This window comes from Sapajus apella, unplaced genomic scaffold, assembly GCF_009761245.1.
Source record: "Sapajus apella isolate SASKATOON/1434 unplaced genomic scaffold, GSC_monkey_1.0 scaffold7, whole genome shotgun sequence".
NCBI classification, from domain to species: domain Eukaryota; kingdom Metazoa; phylum Chordata; class Mammalia; order Primates; family Cebidae; genus Sapajus; species Sapajus apella.
The window spans coordinates 12,632,891-12,656,771 of NW_022436947.1; the positions used below are offsets into that span (position 1 = coordinate 12,632,891).

Here is a 23,881-nt window from a genome sequence, read left to right on the forward strand (position 1 = left end):
TCCAGCCTGGTGCCTGGTGACAGAGCAAGACTCTGTCTCCAAAAAAAAAAAAAAAAAAAGACCACATAAAGGAAAGAAAATAAGGGTTTTTTTTTAAATAGGAAAAAATTAGATATCTGATAGATGTCTTCAATTCTTATTTCAGTTGGTTTTGTTTTGTTTTGTTGTGAGATGGGGGTCTGGCTGTGTTACCCAGACTGTAGTGGCCATTCACAGGTGAGATCACACTACAGATCAGAATGGGATTTTGACCCACTCTGTTTCTGACTTGGGCTGTTCACCCCTCCCTCCTTAGGCAACCCAGGAGTGGTTCCCCACTCCTGGGAGATCAGAATATTGATACTGAACTTACTGCAGGCACCAGCCCAGAACACCTGGGTTCAAGCTGTCCTCCTACCTCAGCCTTTGCAGTGGCTGGGACTGTGGTGTATGCTGCTGTGCCAGGCCAACTTGGTTTTTAAACAGGAAAATAGGAACACAAGTTATTTTTCACATTAAAAATATTTAATTGAAGATGAGGGAAAAAAAGTTTTTAAATTGCTAACTTTAATTCTGAAACGTGTTTTCTTTTCTGCCTTAAAATCATGAAAAATCTCTAAGCATTAATCTCTGTTGAAACCCATGCTCATTCCTTGATACTAATAAACTCTTTAATTTTCTTTCTGAAGACGAAATATTTTGTGGACTTTGTGAATCCAGCTGTTGTTTTACACACACGTGCACACACACACACATACACATACACATACTTTCTTCCCCATTAAAGATAAATTACTAGGCTAAAGGGGAAATAGTGCTTGGTCTTTGGAAAGTTGAGACTAGAATTTATCTGATGTTCCTGCTTTCGTACATATAGCACGAAGAAGACTTTGAATTACGGAAAGAACTGATTGGACAGGTGATGAACCAGCTTGGACAGCAGCTTGTCAGCCAGCTGCTGCATACCTGCTGCTTTTGTCTACCCCCCTATACCCTGCCAGATGTGGCTGAAGTGCTCTGGGAGATCATGCAGGTTGACAGACCGGTAAGATGTTTTCATAAGGAATTTATCTCATAGTTCCTAAATGTAATAGGCTTTGGTTCCTTAAGGCCAACCCTAATTTTGAAACCAGCCCTGTTCTGTGTCCATGGAACCAAATTTAGGCATATTGCCAAGTTAGATTAGTAGATGAAGAGGCTCATAGAAGGTCAGTAATTTATTATTGAGTGCTTTAAAGCATGTTTATATGTCACTGTCATAGGGTTTGTATTACCAGAAGTAAGTATCAAGCATTGAATTCAGTGGTGTGGCTGTCCAATGTGAAATTTGTTCACTTGTGAGAGATGCCCAAATGTCAGTTATATTAGTTACGTATTATTCAAGAAGTATTTCATCCTGTCAGACTTCTTCTATAGCACTGTATTATTTCTTGGTGATACATCTAACCAGAACATTTGGAAGCACATAATTGTAAAAGTAACCCACAATGTACACTTGGATATATTTCCCCTTTGGATTTCTTTGAACCAGACTCTTAATCACCTAAGGATGGAATTGTTTTTTTAAAGCTATCTGATAATGCCCAAATATTTGCAGTACTAGGTCACATGACCATAACTCAGTTTATGTGTACCATGTGAAAGTTGAGCAGAATGGTAAAGTGTAATATCTGAAATTATTTTTAAAATTGAATTTATAATTTTTAATATTACTATAAAAGCAGTTTAGGAAAGTACTCAATAGGACCTAAAGTGAGCTATCTTACAGAACAACAGAATATAAAATGGATAATAATAATATAGATAGTACCCAATTCCTTGCTGGTTCAGCACTCATGTTCCATTTCAACCTAATAGAGCAGCATATTTGGTTTTCTAAAGAAAAGTACTTTTTGAGCCTCCAAGAATCAGCAAATTTAATTCCAAAAGTCCTTGACCTGAGAGAAAAAGTCTCCATACTCTGCTTAAACTTTTTTACAAATATACTTGATTCCCAAGTAACAGAAAATTTACGTAAATCTAACTTTATAAAAACATTCTTGATTGTAAACAAATTGTTAAGTGCTAACAACAACAAACAAAAAATGAGAACAAGAAGTTTGGACAGGAACAGAAACGAGGTAGCCATGTACTCTTAGGAGTGTACTATATATATGTCAGCCGGGCATAGTGGCTTACGCCTGTCTTGAGGCCAGGAGTTTGAAACCAGCCTCGGCAACATAGGGAGACCCCATCCCTACAAAAAATGAAAATTAAAAAAAAATTAGCTGGGTGTGGCAGCATATATCTATAGTCCCAGCTGCTCAGGAGGTTGAGACAGGAAGATTGCTTGAGCCCAGGAGTTCCAGGCTGCAGTGAGCTATAATCGTGCCACTGCACTCCAGTCTGAGCTGCGTAGTTCCTTTTAAGACTGTCTCAAAAAAAAAAGAAAAAAAAAAAAGCTATATAACAACTATTATGAATCCTTAATTAAGAATTAAGGAACTAGGCCGGGTGTGGTGGCTCACACCTATAATTCCAGCACTTTGGGAGGCCGAGGCTGGTGGATTACCTGAGGTTGGGAGTTCGAGACCAGCCTGACCAACATGGAGAAACCCCATCTCTACTAAAAAAACAAAATTAGCCAGGCGTGGTAGCACATGCGTATAATCCCAGCTACTTGGGTAGCTGAGGCAGGGGAGTCGCTTGAACCTGGGAGGTAGAGGTTGCAGTGAGCCAAGATCACACTATTGCTCTAGACTGGGCAACAAGAGCAAAACTCCATCTCAAAAAAAAAAAAAAAAAAAAAGAATTAAGTAACTGTTATGTATCCATAATTAAGAAATGCTTAGTCATTCTTGAGCATTTATAATACTTTTGCTCTGACCTATTATGGTCATAACTAAATATGATGGGAAAGTATATAATGTAAAAAAAAATTAGGTATGAGAGTAATTTTACAGCCCAAAACTGTGACCAAGTGTACATTCCACTTAAGAAAGGGATGAAGAAATATTAGAGCTGACTCAAAGGACAACAATTAAACTGAAAATAAGAACCCAGATGAAGTCTCTAGAATTTTTATTTTAGAAAGGAAGGAAGTAAAGGGAGTAGAGCCGATTATTGTGCATGTGAAAGGCATAAAGAGAATGCTCAGATAGAAGTAAATTGAGCAACAGCAAGAGTAAGCTTTTTTTTTTTAACACGAAGAGCAGGTAGATACCACAGAGGAACTGAATGGATGGGACTTCATCTGAAAGAGATGACCTTAAAATCCGTAAGATTCTAGACTCATATGTATAGTTTCTGACATGGTGTCTTAAGTATACTTTTTGCCTCTGCTCTTTCAAGTATCTGAACCTTTACTTTGGATTGATTTTTGTTTAATTTTGAAAATATACTGGCCAAGTGTTTATACCTGTAGTCCCAGCACTTTGGGAGGATATTCTGAGCGTAGGAGTTTGAGAGCAGTCTGGGCAATATAGATAGACACTCCATCTCTAAAAAAAAAATTGTTTTTAATTAGCCAGGCATGGTGGTGCACTTCTGTAGTCTGAACTACCTGGGAGGCTGAGGTAGGAGGATCACTTGAGCCTGGAAGGTCAAAGCTGCAGTCAGTGCACTGCATGCTAGCCTGGGCAACAGAGTGAGACCCTATCTCAAAAGAATTGTGTGTGCCATGTGTTTATGCACACACGTGCATATGTATATATGTCACATACGTTATGACAAAAAACAGAACAATAGCCTCATCCAGAAGAAACCTCACTTCTAAGGTATAGAAGGTCCTTATCTGAAATGATGCCTGCTGCCCCTTTGAAGGGAAGTCTAGGCATGCATGTGCAGACTACATCAACCCAGAGGGTTTGAAGGGCTAATGAGAGCACTTTTGTTGATTACTTACTTCCAAGTGTAGGGGAGTAAATGCTGCTAGAAAAATGTGTGAGGTTTTGTTAGTACCTATAGGGTGTCAGGTGAGTAAGCCATGCTTCCATTTAAAACTCTTACCTCTCTTCCCTATACAGACTTTTTGTCGATGGTTAGAAAATTCCTTAAAAGGTTTGCCAAAGGAGACAACTGTGGGAGCCGTCACAGTGACACACAAACAACTTACAGACTTCCACAAGCAAGTCACTAGGTGAGTGACACTGGGGCTTCTTATGTGCCCTTGGGAATTTACAATTTATAGTCTGTTTAACCTTGAACTGCACAAATTGACATTGGAAGCCAATCTAGTGGGAGAACATCACCGTACTGTGTATGTATGTACATATATTTTACATATGTACTAACTGGTATAAGTTATAAAAGCGGTTCAGGAAAGTACTCAATAGAACTCAGTGTTTTTGAGATCATACAGACTTTAATGATAAGCGGAGGCACTATTTCTCCCAAAGGAAAAATGCACTGTGCAGCTCACTCCCTGGCAGGAGATCTGTCTGTATCCTAAGTCCTTCTGAGTTTTTATCCACATTCAGGGGTCATGAATGTAGGTACCTAAATAAGGCAAAGCATTGGTTGTAAAACATTAAAAGTGATGTAGACTACAGTGAATTGGAGAATGTTCACCATGCCTGAAGATAGTCACATTCTAATTTCAAAGAAGTTGTGTAGTCCAAACAAAACATCTGCCTGGGATACATTAGGCCCATGAGGCACTTACAGTCTCTGGATTACAGCTTAAAATGTAAAGTGGGTGTGTTTTATTACTGTGAACATATAAACATTTTTAATATAGTTACATAGTCCTCCTGATTATTGTTTATAGCCATAAAAGTGTTACTTAATATCCTTATAATGCCTGTATTAGTAAGCATTTAGATTATTTTTCAGTTTTTTAGTATTGCAGATAATGTCAAAAATAGAGCCTTTTCCTTCTTTTGAATATTTTTCTTTAAAAGTAATCACCAAAGCCAAGGTTATGAGACTTAGGGGTTTTTTTTGTTTGTTTTTTTGGTTTTTTTTTTTGGCCATAAAAATACTTTATTAGGCCAAACTACACACTATAAAAATGCTTTAAAATGCAGCAGGAGGAGATGTAAAGACTCAATAGAGGTACAAAGAAATAACAATGGCTATCAGAATACACTAAAGATTCCACACTACTTCTCCCTTACCTGGAAAAGGAAGCTTCTAGGCTACCTTCTCCTCAGCACACTCCTCAAACTCCTCCTCCTCAGCTGTGGCGTCTTGGTATTACTGATACTCTGACACCAGGTCTTAAGGTTGCTCTCGGCCTCGGTGAACTCCATCTCATCCATGCCCTCGCTCATGTACCAGTGCAGGAAGGCCTTGCGCCTGAACATAGCTGTAAACTTCTGCCTCGCGTTTGAAGAGCTCCTGGACGACTGTGTTGTTACTGATGAAGGTGGCCAACATTTTTAGCCCCTGGGGTGGGATGTCACAGATAGCTCTTTTCACGTTGTGAGGGAGCCACTCAGCAAAGTAGCTGCTGTTCTTCTTCTGGATATTGAGCATTTGCTCATTCACCTCCCTCATGGACATGTGACCTCTGAAAAGGGCAGCCACTGTTAGGTAGTGGCCATCATATTCTTAGCGACGAACAGCTACTGAGTGAGCTCAGCCACCGTCAGGGCTCGGTACTGCTGGCTGGTTAGTGAGAAAAAGCCAGGCATAAAGAAGTGCAGCCCAGGAAATGGAAGCATGTTCACAGCCAGCTTTGGCAGGTCGGCATTCAGCTGGCCCAGGAAGTGCAGGCACATGGTGACCCCACTCATGGTAGCAGACACCAGGTGATTCAGGTCACTGTAGGTGGGTATGGTCAGTTTTAAGGTTCTGGAACAGATGTTATGGAGTGCTTCATTATCGATGCAGAACGTCTCGTCTGCATTTTCTATGAGCTGGATGATGGAAAGGGTGGCACTGTAGGGCTCCACCACAGTGTCTGACACCCTGGGTGAGGGCAGGATGCTGAATGTGTTTGTGATCCTGTCTGGGTGCTCCTCCCGAATTTTGTCCATGAGAAGTGTACCCATCCCAGACCAAGTCCCCCCACCCAGGGAGTGGGTCAGCTAGAAACCCTGCAGGCAATCACAGCTCTCAGCCTGTCTTCTCACAACACCCATCACCGACTCCATCAGCTCGCTCTGCACCTTCTGTGTAGTACCCCTTGGCCCAGTTGTTACTGGCCCCACACTGACCAAAGATGAAGTTGTCTGGCCTGAAGATCTGCCTGAAGGGCCCCGAGCGCATGGAGTCCATGGTGCCCGGCTCCAAATCCACGAGCACAGCGCGAGCCACATACATGCCACCACTGGCCTCGTTGTAGTACACATTGATGCGCTCCAGCTGCAGGTCACTGTCCCCACAGTAGGTGCCAGTGGAGTCAATGTTCATCAGATATCACCTCCCAGAACTTTGCGCCGACATGTTTCCTGCAGTGTTCGGTTTGGGTGAGCGTGAACTCCCTCATGGCAAAGTCAGGACTATGGACAGCAGAAGAAATGTGAAAAGGAGGAGCAATCACAAAATGATCGAGACTTATGGTCTTAATTTTTTTTTTTTTTTTTTTTTTTATTTTTTTTGGGGCGGGGTTTCGCTCTTGTTGCCCAGGCTGGAGTGCAATGGCGCGATCTTGGCTCACCGCAACCTCCGCCTCCTGGGTTCAGGCAATTCTCCTGCCTCAGCCTCCTGAGTAGCTGGGATTACAGGCACGCGCCACCATGCCCAGCTAATTTTTTGTAGTTTCAGTAGAGACGGGGTTTCACCGTGTTGACCAGGATGGTCTCGATCTCTTGACCGCTTGAGCCACCGCGCCCGGCCGGTCTTAATATTAATGACAGCAGCTTACGTTGGATTTTATAGCTACGTGTTTCCTTGCCAATACTCTTTTTATATCTAGAGTCTTTAGAGTTTTGACTAAATTTTAGGCAATGGCTTATAATCATACAGTGTGAAAAGATACATAAGTCAAAGAAGGAACATTACAGCAAGGTTAGTAGTAGTGAAAAAACTGGAAATATTCTAATTGCCCACCAATAAAGAAAAGTTAAATAATTAACAATATGCTTATACTAGTAAATAGTCCCAAAGATGAACAAGGAAGAAGAAATATGTGATAATACAGAAAAATATACAGGATAAATTGTAAAGGTTAAAATAATAGTATCTTATAACCTAACTTGAGCTTTTAAAATAATTTTTAAAATTTCTAATTGTGATAAAAATACACATAATATGAAATTTACAGTATTAACCATTTTTATAAATGCACAGTTCAGTAAAGTATGTATTCATGTTGTTGTATAACCAATCTCAAGAACTTTTTCATCTTGTAAAACTGAAACTATACCCATTAAGCAACAATTCTCCCGTCTCCCCATCTCCTAGCAATTACCTTCCTACTTATTGTTTGAGTCTGACTACTCTAGATACCTCATATAAGTGAGATCATACAGATTTGTCTTTTTGTGACTAGCTTACCTCACTTAGCATAATGTCCTCAGAGTTTATCTGTGTTGTAATGTGTGCCAGAATTTCCTTCCGTTTTAAGGCTAAATATTATTCCATTGTATGTATATCCCACATTTTATTTATCTTTTCATCTGTTGATGGCCATTTGGGTTGCTTCTACCTCTTAGCTGTTGTGAGGCTGCTGTAAACACAGGTATACGCATATCTCTTTCAGCTCCTGCTTTCAATTCTTTTGGATACCCAGAGGTGGAATTGCTGGATCATATTTAATCTTCTTTAATTTTTTGAAGAACCAGCACACTGTTTTCCATAGCAGCTGCACCAGTTTACATTCCCACTAGCAGTGCACAAAGTTCCAGTTTCTCCACTCCTCGCCAACACTTGTTATTTCCTGGGTTTTTGAGAGTAGCCATCTTAGTATTTCACACCAAGTATGAAGTGATACCTAAATGCAGTTTTGATGTGCAGTTCTCTAATGATTAGTGATGTTGAGCATTTTTTCATATGTGTATTGGCCATTTGTCTGTCCTCTTGGTGAAACATCTATTTAAGTGATTTGCCCATTTAAAAATTGGGTTTCTTTTGTTGTTCAGTTGCAGGAGTTCCTTTTATATTTGGGATATTAATTTCTTATCAGGTACATGATTTGCAGATATTTTCTTCCATTCTTTGGGTTGCCCTTTCATTCTGTTGATTGTGTCTCTTGATGCATAGAAGTTTTAAATTTTGATGTAGCCTAGTTTATCTTTTTTTGCTTTTGTTGTCTGTTTGGTGTCATATCTAGGAAGTCATTGCCAGATTTAATGTCATAAACTTTTTCCCCTAGGTTTTCTTGTAAGAGTTTTACAGTTTTAGGTCTTATGTCAGGTCTTTGATCCATTTTGAGTTAATTTTTGTATGTGATGTTAGGTAAGGATCCAGCCTCTTTCTTTTGCATGTGGATATCCAGTTTTCCCAGCACCATTTGTTGAAAACACTGTCCTTTCTGCACTGAATGGTCTTGGCATCCGTGTTGAAAATCATTTGACCATATACAGGAGAATTTATTAATAGGCTCTCTGTTCTTTTCCATTGGTCTATCATGTATTTCTTTATGTCAATACCATGCTGTTTTGATTACTGTGACTTTGTAGTAAGTTTTAGAATCAGCAATTTTGAGGCCTGTAATGTTCTTTTTAAAGATTGTTTTGGCCACTTGGGGATCCTTGAAATTCCATATGAATTTTAGGGTAGATTTTTCTGTACAAGAGGTTTGTTGTTGGGATTTTGATGGGGATTGTATTGAATCTACAGATTGCTTTGAGTAGTATTGAAATTGTAAGAATATTAAATCTCCAAATCGACAAATACAGTATATTGTTCCATTTATTGGTGTCTTTAATTTTTTCAGCTATATTTTGTAGTTTTCAGTGTGTAAGTTTTTCATCTCCTTGGTTAAATGTTTTCACAAGTATTTTTTATGCTATTTTAAATGAACCAGCTTACACTTTAAAGATCTGTTTTTTGTAAATTATATACACAAACAGGCTACTTTATGCACAGTAAGTTTTTGGAAAGATATATAAGTGAGGCTAGGAGGGAAAGGAGGCTTTTACTTTTCATAACTTTCTGTACTATGTGCACTTTTTTATGAGTATAAATTATACTTTTATGGGTAAAATCAGACTTAGAAGGGAAAGAAAATAAACTTTAAGCAGTGGTATAAGAGCCAGTTGTCTTTTCTCAGAATTGATTTCTTTTTTTTTTTTTTTTTTTTTTTTTTTGAGACGGAGTTTCACTCTTGTTACCCAGGCTGGAGTGCAATGGCACGATCTTGGCTCACCGCAACCTCCGCCTCCTGGGTTCAGGCAATTCTCCTGCCTCAACCTCCTAAGTAGCTGGGATTACAGGCACGCACCACCATGCCCAGCTAATTTTTTGTATTTTTAGTAGAGACGGGGTTTCACCATGTTGACCAGGATGGTCTCGATCTCTTGACCTCGTGATCCACCCGCCTCGGCCTCCCAAAGTGCTGGGATTACAGGCTTGAGCCACCGCGCCCGGCCCAGAATTGATTTCTTAATGTCACTTTCCAAAATAGTTTACTTTCTCATCTTCTGGAATGTCTCCAACAATTTTGTTAATGTTAAAATCCCAAACTGTGGAATGCTATTATTTTATAGTTTACTAAGTGGCTTAAGTAGTAAGTCCAGTATGCCCAGAAGTAACTTACTTTTAGCCATAGATCAAGTGACATGCATGACTGAAAAATAACATGTGACCACCTTCATGACACATTTTGCCAGAAGTGGGGATTTCCCCTCCCCTGGGTAGGCATATATTGACTGGGGCGACCTTAAAAAGTTATTTGATTGCTTTTACTATGAATCTTCTCAGTAGAAGTAGTATTCTATCTACAAGCTATCTCAGGGGAAAGAAGTATAGTAGTTGCTTCTCTCTGCCTCTGTTTTGCATTATTCCATTTAGTGCTGGTTACAGCATAAGGGCAGGATCATATTGGCTCTAATTTTCCTAGAGCAAATGGGAACCTAGGGGAAACCCTCCAAAGATGGGGTTTGGAGTCAAGTATTGTTGGTTTGAATCTTGCCACATACCCTATTACTTTGAACTTCAGTTTATTTATCAAGTGAAATGGGGTTAGTACTACCAGTCTCATAAGATTATTATGAGATACCAAATGGAAATCTGAAGACCTTGCACATAGTATGTGATCAGTGAATGTTAACTCCTTTCTCCTCGGAGGAGAAACTGCTAGAATGTCATTATGCACTTGCAGAACTAGCTGGGGCAGGTCATTCCTGCTGACTCTAAGACAGGCACCCACACGTTCTGAAATCCCACACATTCTAGAATAAGTCTCCGTCAACCCCTCATTCCCTCAGTAGGACTAATAAATGACAGATAAAATATTATTGTAAGCCTGAAATCGAGGTCATAGATATCCTTTCCTAATTTAAGATAAATCTTGGGTCAAGGAAAAGAGACCTAAGTAAAGTAGTGCTGTGGAAAAAAAAAAAAAAAAAAAAATCTGTGATCTTTGCCCTGTGATGTGGGAAAATAAGGTGCACCATCAATATGACCTACTTGATCTTTCATTGCTAAACAAGTTTTGCAGCTCTTCCTATAGCAGGTTGTAACATGGTGGTGGGAAATGAACAGAAGTAAGAGCTAATGTTGAGGTATTAGAAAAGGACTTGAGATTGCTCATCTCCTCTTAGTAATTCTCTTCCTCTAGAATGCCTATAGCCCTTGAACTTTCTGTCCTATGCATGATTCAGTCTCCCTTTTGATTTTAAGGTCCTGTAACACCTGCCTCAACATGCCACTTTGTTTGCCATTCTGGCAGAGAGGGTGAACTGGTTCAGTTTCATTTCAGCGAGTCCAGGCCTGCTTTTCACATGGGACTGGTAATTAATTCCCTAGCTTTTTTAGTTGGTCAACTTGAAGAAAGCTGGGACTTTCATTCTAAAATAACATTCTTGCTTTCCAAATGCCAATGAGCCCATCATTAACTAAGACTAATTGGGACTAGCAGAAACCCTGCCATCATTTCCATTTCTCTGTCTTGGTGTTTATTCTGTGACTACTTATCACTTGCCCAGGGATCTTCAAAGCCAAAAGATGTTGAACATGGGAAGCACTGAGACTGGAATTAGAGGCCAGTAAGGGGTTGAATCCCTAGTCAAGTCATCAGTCTCATTATTTTCTGTTACCTACCAGGTCATCAGATCAAAAGGATCTCATTTCTGAGCACTCTCCTAGTAGTCTTATGGGGCTTGAGAAATAGCGACCATAAAAGCTTTCAGAAATATGGTGGAAGGATAGGAATTTGGGGGCTAGAAGCCAGAAAATGGAATCTAAAAAATACTGGCAGTTGAAAAATAAATAAAAAGCTAAGAAATACCAAATGTCAGAAGGACTGAAATAGAAAATACAGTCATGTGTCACTTAATGATGGTGATACTTTCTGAGAAATGTGTCATTAGGTGATTTCATTGTTGTGCAAACATCATAGACTATACTTCTACAAACCTAGATGGTATGGCCTACTACACAACTGGTCTATATAGTGTAGCGTATTGCTCTTAGGCTACAAACCTGTATAGCAGGTTACTGTACTGAATACTGTAAGCAGTTGTAACACACTGGTAGAAATTTGTGTATCCAAACATATCTAAACATAGAAAAGGTACAGTAAAAATACAATATAAAAGAGGAAAAAAAAAAGAGTATACATGTATGAGGGCACTTACCATGAATGGAGCTTGCAGGACTAGAAGCTGCTCTAGGTGAGTCAGTGAGTAAGTGGTGAGTAAATAGTGGGCCTAGGGCATTACCGTACACTACTGTAGACTTTTTATAGATACGATATACTTAGGCTACACTAAATTTATTAAGAAATATTTTTTCATCAATAATAAATTAACCCTTGTCCAGGTGCAGTGGCTCACACCTGTAGTTCCAGCACTTTGGGAGGCCAAGGCGGGCAGATCATTTGTGGTCAGGAGTTTGACACCAGCCTGGCCAACATGGTGAAACCCCATCTCTACTAAAAATTTTAAAAATTCGCCAGGTGTGGTGGTACACACCTGTAATCCCAGCTACTCGGGATGCTGAGACAGGAGAATCGCTTGAACCCAGGAGGCAGAGGTTGCCATGAGCTGAGATCATGCCACTGCTCTCCAGGCTGGGGAAACATCATAGACTACACTTCTACAAACAATCTCACTGCAAAAGAGTGAGATTCTATCTCAAAATAGTAATAATAATAACCCTTGCTTACTGTAACATTTTTACTTTATAAACTAAATTTTTAAAAAATCTTGGACTAAACTAAAAAAATTTAGTTTACTTTATAAACTAAATTTTTTAAAAATTTTGTAATAACACCTAACTTAAAACACAAATTGTACAGCTCATAAAAAAATTTTTCTTTGTATATTCATGTTTTTTTCTATCGTTAAAATTACCCTTTTTTTTTTTCTTTTAAACTTTTTAGTTAAAAGCTAAGGCACTAACACATATTAGCCTAGACCTACACAGGGTCAGGACCATCCATATCACTGTCCTCCACCTCCACATTTTGTCCCACTTAGAAGGTTTTCGGGGGCTGTCATCTCCTAGGATAACAGTGTCTTCTGGAATCCCTCTTAAAGGATCTACCTGAGGCTGTTTTACAGTTAACTTCCTTTTTTGTGTAATAGAAGGAATACACTCTAAATTAATGATTAAAAGTATAGTATAGTAAATACATAAACCAGTAATATAGTTGTCTATTATCAAGTAATGTGTACTGTAGATAATTGTATGTGTTGTCCTTTTATATGACTGGCAGTGCAGTAGGTTTGTTTGTACCAGCATCACCACAAACATGTGAGTGATGCGGCATGCAAGTTTTCAGCCCCATTATACTCATAGGACCACCGCGTATATGCAGTCCATCGTTGACCAGAACATTATTGTGCAGCATGTGACTGTAGTTCTAACATTCAAGGAGCTTTTTATTTATTTATTTTTTGTAGACAGAGTCTTGCTCCATTGCCCAGGCTGGAGTACAGTGGTGCAATCTCAGCTCACTGCAACCCCCGCCTCCCAGGTTCAAGTGAGTCTCCAACCTCAGCTTCCCAAGAGGCTGGGATTGCAGGCGCCTACCACCATGCCTGGCTAATTTTTGAATTTTTAGTACAGATGGGGTTTCACCACGTTGTGCAGGCTGGTCTTGAACTCCTGACCTCAGGTGATCTGCCCACCTCGGCCTCCCAAAGTGCTGGGATTACAGGCATGAACCACCGCACCTGGGCTCAAGGAGCTTTTTGATCCATTTCTTTGGGCTTTCTACCAAGGACACTTCAGTTAAACATTTGGCTGAAGTGTTTGACACCAAAGCAGTTCCCCATAGGATTGGGGTAGAAGCTGAGTTGACAATGTGGCCTGTCCCTCCTTTCACCTTACCTCACTGCAATTCTCCCATACTTGCATTTTGGTTTCAATACTTTTTCTTGTGTGCCACAAAGGAAGCTGTGGAGTTACCATTTCTCTTCCAAAGTCTCGGCCTGGCACAGTGGCTAACGCCCGTAATCCCAGCACTTTTGGAGGCTGAGGCAGGATGATAGTTTGAACCCAGGAGTTCGAGACCAGCCTGGGCAAAACAGTGAGACCCTGTTTCTGTCTTTTTTGAAAATAAAACAAAAGTCTCTTGAAGAAGGGTAAAATTTAAAACATGTAAGACATTAGGGTAGCAAAAAAAATCTCAGTCTCCAGCACTGTCCTAAGTTTCAGGATTTTCTGTTATCCTAGTCCCTTGTAATAATACACCACATAGCAACTTCTCTTGGGTTACAGATCTTCCTCCTTCTTGTCGTTGGGAGCATGAGTGATATGGGCTGATATACCCTGGCTGCCTCCTTAACAGTCAATATTGATTTGAAAATTAAATGAGAAATGTAACACTTTAATCGAAGTTTATTAAATCCACAGCGGTAATGGCGATTCCAATAAAGCCAAAAGACCTTTACTGTTCTCCTTTTCTTTTTTCTTTTTTTGAGACAGAGTCCCACTGTGTTGCCCAGCCTGAAGTGCAGTAGCACAATCACGGCTCACTGCAACCTCAGCCTCTCTTGCTCAGGTGATCCTCCTGCCTTAGCCTCTCAAGTAGCTGGGACCACAGGTGTGTGCCACCACACACAGCTACTTTTAAAATTATTTGTAGAGACAGGGTCTCCCTGTGTTGCCCCAAAGTGTTGGGTTTACAAGCATGAGCCACTATGCCTGGCCACCTGCCTCATTTTCATTACATTTTTAGGCTGGAGAGAGACTAGAGGAAAGTTTCCAGAATATTCTGTTGAATCAAGTCATGGGGTCTAAGGCAAGGTTCTTAATGATGTTTCAGAACTTATAATAGGTGGGGAAATCTGGATGTAGGAACCTAAGTGGATAGCTCTATTTTCACCTTTTCTGTTGGATCACTTAGAGCAGTTCCCTCTCCTGCTGTTTAACCATTATGAAGTGGAAAATGCGTTTTCATCTACATTGAATCCTAGGCTGTAGGCACTGCTGAGTTTGCTGAGCCAGGGAGAGGGCCACCAAAAGGCAAGCATATTAAGAAGTGCTTCCTGGCCGGGAGTGGTGGCTTATGCCTGTAAACCCAGCACTTTGGGAGGCTGAGGCAGGCAGATCGTGAGGTCAGCAGTTTGAGACCAGCCTGGCCAACATGGCGAAACCCCGTCTCCACTAAAAATACAAAAAATTAGGTGGGCGTGGTGGCAGGTGCCTGTAATCCCAACTACTCTGGACGCTGAGGCAGGAGAATCACTTGAACCTGGGAGGCAGAGGTTGCAGTGAACTGAGATTGAGCCATTGCACTAGGCAACAAGAGCAAGACTCCATCTCAAAAAGAAAAAGAAGTGCTTCCTTTTCTACTGCTTTAGTATAGCCTCATGTTCATTTAGCAAAAACTGTTATGAGAACAGATACAGTAGAATGAGGCTGGCATCAACTGGTATCTTGGTGACAGTTTTGGACAAAGGGAGGCGGGGGGCTTTTGAAAAAAACAGGGTCAGATGAATATTGGGCTATGTATATCACATAGGCATCTCCTGCTTCCTCGGTCTCCCTTTCTACATGCTTTAACCCTTTCCTCTCTCCCTCCTCCTCCCACAGGAGGAAATCCTGTGCAGCCTGTTAAACTAGAAAATCAATGACTGATGGAGACTTAGACTGGCCTTTGTAAACAAAATCTATCTTTGGAAGAGAATGAGGAAACTTATGAGAGCCTTAGCAACCAAGTGTTGTTATAGCAGCCTACTTTATTGAATACTATTTTGTTCACTGCTTTACTACCATAAGCACTCGGTATATGGACGATTAATCCTGTAAACAACGTTATGAAGTAGATAATAGATGAGGAAACTGAGACAAAGATCGGCAGCTTTGAGTTCAAGGGCACAGTGGAGTCAGCATTCAAACTCGTGCAGTTTTTGTCCACAGTCCACTCTTTGAAGACCATCAACCTTATAACTGTTCTCATATATAATAATTTTTGCCCTGTATTGCAGAAAGACCTGAAGCCAGGGTTGGTCAGGAGACGATGGAGAGAGCTCCTAGCAGAGTTGGGACAGTTCTCAGTGTGACCCAATGTTGTGGTTGTTTTTCAGCATATTATTTCTTTCTTCTCAGTCAAGAACCAACCTACCTTTTCTTTTCTAGTGCTGAGGAATGTAAGCAAGTTTGCTGGGCCTTGCGAGACTTCACCAGGTTGTTTCGATAGCTCATACTCCTGCACTGTGCCTGTCACCCAGGTGAGTGATACACCCAGCTTTTCTACAGGTGTCAGGGGTGCCTGGGAATGGGGATAGGTTTTAATGCCTATCATGGGACTGGTAGCGAGAGTCAGGGAAGGACTCAACAATTTAACTGTGGTGAACAGCTGGAATATACAGGGCCCTGATTTTCTTGGGCCAGGGCAGCCAGATACTGTCTTTGTGGTACCATTTTCACCTCCATAAGAAAGTGTTGCAAAGTGCATTGAAAAATTTTCTTCCCGTTTTCTGTTACAGACACTTCTAAGATGGTAAGTATACATGGCAACAAACAAATAAGTATTTTTTTTTTTTTTTGTGACGGAGTTTCGCTCTTGTTACCCAGGCTGGAGTGCAGTGGCCCGATCTCGGCTCACTGCAACCTCCGCCTCCTGGGTTCAGGCAATTCTCCTGCCTCAGCCCCCTGAGTAGCTGGGATTACAGGCACGCGCCACCATGCCCAGCTAATTTTTTTTTTTTGTATTTTTAGTAGAGACGGGGTTTCACTGTGTTGACCAGGTTGGTCTCGATCTCTTGACCTCGCGATCCACCCGCCTCGGCCTCCCAAAGTGCTGGGATTACAGGCTTGAGCCACCGCGCCCGGCCACAAATAAGTATTTTTAACCTGGCTACTTTGGCGAAAACAACCTCAAGTTGACCGTTATATGGGGTGCCAGTTTCGATGATCTGAATGCTAAAGTGCCAGGTTCTGACCAGGGCAGGAGGTGCGAATTGAATATCCCTTATCCGAAATGCTTGGGGCCAGCATTTTCAGAAGTGTTTTTCAGATTTTGAATATTCTGGGATTTTGGATATTTGCAGGATGCACACCAGTTGGGGATTCCTAATCCAAAAATTCCAAATCCAAAATGCTTCAGTGCGTATTCAAAAAGTTTCAGCTGTTGAAGCATTTTGGCTATTCAGGTTAGGGATGCTTGGCCCTTAAAGGAAATGAGGAGCATCTTTGACTCCCAATCAGCATTTTTCTCCACGTGCTTTCCGTCTCCTAATTCTGAAGCAAAGCACCAAGCTTAGCTAAAAGGAGTGGGTAGTAGAATTTGGGTGCCAGTTTCTTGACAGAGAGAACAAAGGCAACTCTCCTCTAAGCCCAGCTTTTGATGTCTCAGGTAGAGTTTCTTCTCCCACGAGGCAATTCTTGATGCACTCACTGGTAGTTTCTGTGATAAATGCGTTCGTAGGTAAAGGTGATGTTCAGCAGTGCCTTGCCACACCCAAAATCATTTCTTAACTTCAGTTGTTTTAATGAGTAATAATATCATTTGGGAACACCAGGTTTTGCCTGGCGTTCTGGGTTAGCTGACATTGGTACACCTCATAATGTTGCTTATGGACAGCTGTAGGTGTCCGTGATTAACTTTTATTGTGCCCTTACTATGTGTCAGGGCACCGTTTTAAGTGCTTTATATGTATTAACGAGGATAGCCTTATCTGCTTTTCTGGGTCTGTTACTATTTTTCCCATTTTACAAAAGAGGAAATTGACGTTTAATGATTTGCCTGTTATCACAGGCAAATGGTATTGGTGGAGCCAGAATTCACGTGTAGATATTCTGGTACCAGAGTTCTCAATTCGAACCACTCCACTTAACACAGTATCCTTTTGGTAGCATCCCAATTGGTGTTTTGTTTTATTGTTTTTAACTGTTCTTAGTAGGCAGAGCCTTCTTTCAAAATAAAGTCGACATGAAGCCTGTGGGGTTTACAGCAGACTGAGGTGGAGCTTCCTTGGCTGCTTTGCAGTGGGAAGCCTGGGCCTGCTGGCTCTTTTCCCTCCCTGACACGTCATCCTTTGTTTCCACAGCACACTCAGTGTTGGAAGTGCACTGCATATGGTGTCTCATTAAAGCAGTAGCTCCCTTGAACCCACAAGTTAAAACTTCAGATGTTTATTTTGGCTTTTTTTCTGAGTTCTTATGGTAAAGTTCAGAATGAGGTACCTGAGGAAATACAGAAAACTCTGCCTTAAGGTTGATTTTACTAAATGCTCTGTTTTCTGGTGTGGTTGTTGACTGTCTTATCTCTTTTGCCAGGAATGTCTTTTCAAATTAGAAGACAGGAAGAAAACAAAAACCAGACTGTGTCCCACAATCAGAAACCTCCGTTGTGGCAGAGGGGCCTTCACCGCCACCAGGGTGTCCCTCCAGACAGGGAGAGACTCCAGCCTTCCGAGACCATCCTGAGGAGTTCCTGTTTGGGGGTGTGAGGGAAAATCAGCACGGTTTTAAAAAAGATGGCTATGGCCTGCCCGGCGTGGTGGGAGGGGAGCTGGTTTCCTGGTGAACTTTCTAAAAGGAAAAATAATTTTAAGAAAAGAAAAAAAAAAAAAAAAAAGGAAAACTAAAGAGAAACCAGAACTGAAACATTCACCTGGTAGCAAATGACACATGCACACACACACATACATGCACAAGTGCCAGTGCGCACGTGCACAAGGAAAAACAAAAGGACAGGCTTTCTGTGAAACAAAATATTTACTTAGGGAGAATGTGGGGATTCAAATGAATTAGCTGCAATTGGAAGAAGAGGGTCAGGGTCCTTTGTTCAGGTTTTCTGTGGTTTTGTCCTCTCTTTCCTCTCCTACCCTTCCTTCTTTTTCTCTCTTCCCTCCTTTTAACACAAGTGAGTAGAAATTTCTGCCTTCCCCAGGTGTTTTTTCCCACCTTTAGAATTGTTCAGACAAGAGAGAGTAAGCAAGGAGCCTGTTTTCGCTTTCTATCGTGGTCACATCAGTGATGCTCAGGACCTGCCAGGGTTAGAATTTGTGGATATCTGAACCCTGACCCCATTTGTTCTCTCAGTCCATTTCTAGTCCACATCAGGTTGTCTGCCTTTGAAGAGCCAAAACTGGGGTACGGTGGGGGGCAGGATATAAATGTATAAATTTTTGTTTTTTAAGGTTTTTTTCTTAGCAGATTTTTCACCCACAGACATGAGAGAAAAAAAGAGGGAGGGTGTGTGGAGAAAAAAAATGTTTACAGGGCTAACAAGGGATGATGTGTCGTTTAGTATTTTACTAAAAAGTGTGGAAATTACTTGATTTCAAGGGGAGGGTGAGGCCGAAGAGGGAAGCCCAAAACAGATCTTAATGTTTCAAAGGAGTGCAGCCCTGCACAGCCATCAGATACGAGGGCACTGTTCTGTCTGGTGTTGTAGCCATCTCAAGAACAAATCAACAGCAACAAAAGAAAAGAATAAATTTTTAAAATTTAACTAGTGTTTGTTTTTACTTTCATTCACTGCCTTGTAGCTCTGAAGTGGTACAGCTAGACCAGCTAAGGAAGCAGCCTTTGTTACCTGATAGACATCTGGGGATGGAATTGAAAGAGCAGGCCCTGCCCTGATGCCACAGACCCTTCATACTTCAGGGAAGTGGCTCATTCTGCATCTTTTATTCTCCTAATTCACACCAAAAGTCATCACGCTTAACATTTTACCCTTTCATGTAACCTCAGTGGGAAAGAGTTGGGTTACTCTATCATGTTAAACAGAAGTGTGGCCGGGCGCGGTGGCTCAAGCCTGTAATCCCAGCACTTTGGGAGGCCGAGGCGGGTGGATCACGAGGTCAAGAGATCGAGACCACCCTGGTCAACATGGTGAAACCCCGTCTCTACTAAAAATACAAAACATTAGCTGGGCATGGTGGCGCGTGCCTGTAATCCCAGCTACTCAGGAGGCTGAGGCAGGAGAATTGCCTGAACCCAGGAGGCGGAGGTTGCGGTGAGCCGAGATCGCGCCATTGCACTCCAGCCTGGGTAACATGAGTGAAACTCCGTCTCAAAAAAACAAAACAAAACAAAAAACAGAAGTGTGGTATGGTTTTCCTACTGTGGCCACCCAAGTAGACTGTTTACTGACCTACAGATTTATTGGTCTTTAAAAAAAAATTTTTTTTTGAAGTGTCATTAATATGATCTGCATGTGTTTAAGGTATACACTTTGATAAGCTTTGATACACACCCATGAAACCATTATCACAATCAGGGTAGTGAACATTTTATTGCCAAAAGTTTTCTTGAACCCCTCTTTGAACCTTTCCCAGTGGTTACTTGGGAATGGGGATGGATGGGAAGAGGCAGGAAATAATCCCTCCCTTCTAGCTCTTCCCATCCATCCCCATTCCCAAGTAACCTCTGGTTTGCTTTCTGTCAGTAGATTAGTTTGCATTTTCCTGAGTTTTTAATAAATGGAATCATAGTCTCTTATGGCATTTGGGCTTTGAACTATTAACTGCAGACCTGTATTCTAATGTGATACATGTTGTTGATACTGACACTTCTCTGCCTTTTCTTTGCGTGTCACTGTAACTTTTTCATTCCTGGGCATAAGTCCTCAAGCTATGGTAGGAATCAGTCGGTGAAACAAATCTTCCAGCATAATATCAGTGGTACACAGGGCTTTAATCTCTAAAGAAGCAATATTAGAAGGAGAGAAAAACTTGAGTGTTAAGAGTGATAGTAGATTCCAAGGATCAGCACCTTACCCCAGCCATCCCTCTCATGTTCTGGCTAAATAATAAAACCATTAAGTTTTATCCAACCCTAGGTCCTTGAAATAACCAGTTGATTTTGCTCTGTTTAAGGAATTTGGCTTTCTTCACAGGCAGTTTTGTGGGGAGCTGAAAAAAGAAACGTGGAAGACTACAACCCTCCCCAGCCACTGAAAAACAGCATGTGGAATGCATATCTAAAGCTAGAGCTTTGTAAACAGCCCTGTGTCATTAATGGTGTCAGAACCTCACTGCTTACTTAAGCTTTATGGATTATTTGAAAGGGCTGCTCTGAAGCTTTTGACATAGCAAGGATGCCCATCTGGATTTTAATTTTTAAAATAACTGTTCAGGCCGGGCGCGGTGTCTCACGCCTGTAATCCCAGCACTTTGGGAGGCCGAGGCGGGTGGATCACGAGGTCAAGAGATTGAGACCATCCTGGTCAACATGGTGAAACCCCGTCTCTACTAAAAAATACAAAAAATCAGCTGGGCATGGTGGCGCATGCCTGTAATCCCAGCTACTCAGGAGGCTGAGGCAGGAGAATTGCCTGAACCCAGGAGGCGGAGGTTGCGGGGAGCCGAGATCGCGCCATTGCACTCCAGCCTGGGCAATAAGAGCGAAACTCCGTCTCAAAAAAAAAAAAAATAATAACTGTTCAGGATCAGATCCCCTAATGGAAATGCTGTTTCTGCATAGCATTGTCTAGTAGAAATAGAATGAGTATCTCCCATCCATGTGGGCAGGTGAGCTAACTGCCTAACTCATCTCTCCACAGAATTGTCTGTCTGGTGATAGGATTAGCCATGAAATGTTTATGGTGATGTGGAGCACAGGTCATCTGCTGGGGCTATTTCCAGCAAGACTCTACGAAAACACAGTAACTTGCAATCCTTATGTATCTGTTTGAAGACAGTTGTTACAGAGAATAATAACTGAGAATGCATGCCTAACACATAAAGGAACTTGTGCTTTTGAATGGCATCAACATTCATGAATTTATGTAAATGTCTACTTTGTGTGGCCCTGGTTTAAGTGTATCATAAGATGAAAGCCAAAACTAAGAGACAAAAAATTCAAGATTTTGCAACAAGAAGTGCCTGATTTTTTGGGACAAATTGCCAGCAAATGAGAACATTGCCTTCTAAGAATACTCCTTCAGCAAAAATGGGAAAAGCCATTGATATCTTCTACTCTACAAAGACTGAAAAGGGTTGTGTTGTTTTGTTTTTGAGACGGAGTCTTGCGCTCTCACCCAGGCCGGTGTGCAGTGGCACAATCTCGGCTCACTGCAACCTCCACCTCCCGGGATCAAGAAATTCTTCTGCCTCAACCTCCTAAATAGCTGGGATTATAGGCACCCACCACCATGCCTGGCTAATTTTTGTATTTTTAGTAGACATGGGGTTTCACCATGTTGGCCAGTCAGGTCTCCAACTCTTGATCTCGAGATCTGCCTGCCTCGGCCTCCCAAAGTGCTGGGACTACAGGCATGAGCCACCGAAAAATAGCTGGCCAGGGTACTTTTGCTCGAGGAAAAGCTGAATAATAGGAGTCTTAAAAGGGTACATTTAGTTGATTATAAGGTTGAACTTGGGGACGAGGAGCTTGAAAAGGGAGAGAAACTGCTGGGGGCTAAAGGAATGTGTTCATCCCCAGGGCTGTGGGCATCAAGATCCTGTGGGTTCCAGCAAGCCCCAGCACAGGCCCCCAGAACAGCCAAAAGCTACTACCAAGGGGAACCCTAGCCTGGCTAGGGAGCAGTGAATTATACCACACACTAGCCTGCCTTTACCTCTGGTGTTTGTTACGTCTGTCACTTCTGGATAATGTTTATCCACAACTGGCTACTACAGCACAGAAATCTTAAGTGACAGCCAGGTTTTTTATTGTTGTTTTCATGTTTTATTTTTAAGAAAACAATAGAAATGCAGGGAAGATGGTTGGCAGTGACTCAACTGCTAGCAGTACTGGGGAAATCAGCCCACCAGTGGTCCTGTGGGGCACCTGGCCCTTCCAAGCCTTCACAGTTCATCTACACGTGATCTCCCTGCTCCACCATTCATCAAGGGTTGCAAACTCAAATGCCCTTAGGGACACAGAGAGCAGTGAAAGGAAGCAGGCCAGGAAAGGACCCTAATGAACTGGGAGAACATTCCCCACCCAGAGTTCCGGCTGATTATTGCCTTTGAGGACTGTATGACAATGCTTTCATATTTGCCACTTTTTGAGAGAAGCTGGAAACCAGGTATGTTCCATCTCCTAATCTCAAAACATTGACAATTTCAGGAGGGAATAGAACTGCACAGACCTATGAGGAAAAAAGGTGGTGACCTTTGTAAATGATTGAAAACTAAGACTAAAGACAAAAGGAGCTGTACACAGCCACTGTACTCTAGTTGATAAAGTTTAAGAGGATGCAGGTGAACAGTTCTGAAACCACTGTACATGTGTACACCTAGAACACGGAGGATGAAGAGTAGTTTCATGATGGAGGAACGTATCACTACCTCAGTCAGACGATCAAGGTCAAAAACCAGTGATAAATCAGGTTAGTCGCATGCACACTTGATACGATGTAGTGAAAATGATGCTTCCCCTTGGTGGTCTTCCATACAAAAACCATGAAAAACAGGCAGGGCACGGTGGCTCAGGCCTGTAGTCTCAGCTCTTTGGGAGGCCACGATGGGAGGATCACTTGAGACCAGGAGTTTGAGACCAGCCTGGGCAATTTCAAGACCAGGTCTGTAAAAGAAAAGAGCCAGGTGTGTTGTGCACCTGTAGTCCCAGCTATGTGAGGGGATCCTCTGAGCCCAGGAGTTCAAGGTTGCACTATGGCACTCCAGCCTAGGCAACAGAGTGAGACCCTATCTCTAAAAACAAATGAGTACATCAGATAAGCCCAAACTGAGGGACATGCTTAAAGAAATTACCAGTATTCCTCAAAACCATCAAGATCAACAACAAGAAAAGTCTAAGAAACTGTCATAGACCAGAGGAGTCTAAGGAAACGTGACAAGTGAATGTAATGTGATATCTTGGATAGGATTCTGGAACCGAACAAGGATATCAGAGAAAAACTAATGAAATCCAAGGAAGAAAGTTGAGTTGATTTTAATTGTCCACATGGTTTCATAGTTGTCACAAGTGTGTCATAGTAATGTAAGATGTTAACAACTGGAGAAACTGGGGGTACATAGGAACTCTATTAGGAACTTTTCCTTAAATCTAAAACCATTCTAAAATTATTTTTAAAAATCCGTACAGGCCACTTAACCATGTGAAAAGCTTTTCAGCCTTGGTCATAATGAGAAGTGGCACTGAGATACTATCTCACCTGTCAGGCTGGCAAAAATCTGAGCAGTGACAATATAGTCTGTGGATGAGGCTGAGGGGCAAGGTATCCTTGCACATTTATAGGGGTTTCATCCATTTGGTGTTCCTGTAAAGGAAAACCTGAGGCTGGGCAATTTCTACAGAAAAAGGTATATTTGGCTCACAGTTCTGATGGCTGGGCATCAAGTTGGGCGTCTGCATCTGGTAAGGGCCTGGGGTGGCTTCCACTCATGGCTGAAGGCAGAAAGGGGGCTGGATTCTGCAAGGTGACACAGGGGTGGGGGGATAGGTGCCAGGCTCTTTAACAGCCAGCTCTGGGAGGACTAACGGTGAGACCTCACTCCCCCAA

General features: G+C 41.7%; 1 protein-coding gene and 1 pseudogene across 2 annotated transcripts in view; one reads left to right on the plus strand and one right to left on the minus strand.

Moving 5' to 3' along the window:
- The window catches only part of TNPO3 (transportin 3), a 101,636-nt gene extending 82,717 nt beyond the window's left edge, over positions 1-18,919 (plus strand). For both annotated transcript variants that reach the window (XM_032276017.1, XM_032276018.1), the window contains 4 exons: positions 857-1,024; positions 3,984-4,096; positions 15,598-15,689; positions 17,740-18,919. In XM_032276017.1, coding sequence (XP_032131908.1) covers positions 857-1,024; positions 3,984-4,096; positions 15,598-15,658 — 342 coding nt within the window. In that variant the 3' untranslated portion in view covers positions 15,659-15,689; positions 17,740-18,919. The remainder of the gene's footprint in view (positions 1-856; positions 1,025-3,983; positions 4,097-15,597; positions 15,690-17,739) is intronic.
- LOC116550198 lies at positions 5,072-6,477 on the minus strand (annotated as a pseudogene).
- Positions 18,920-23,881: the final 4,962 nt, after the last annotated feature.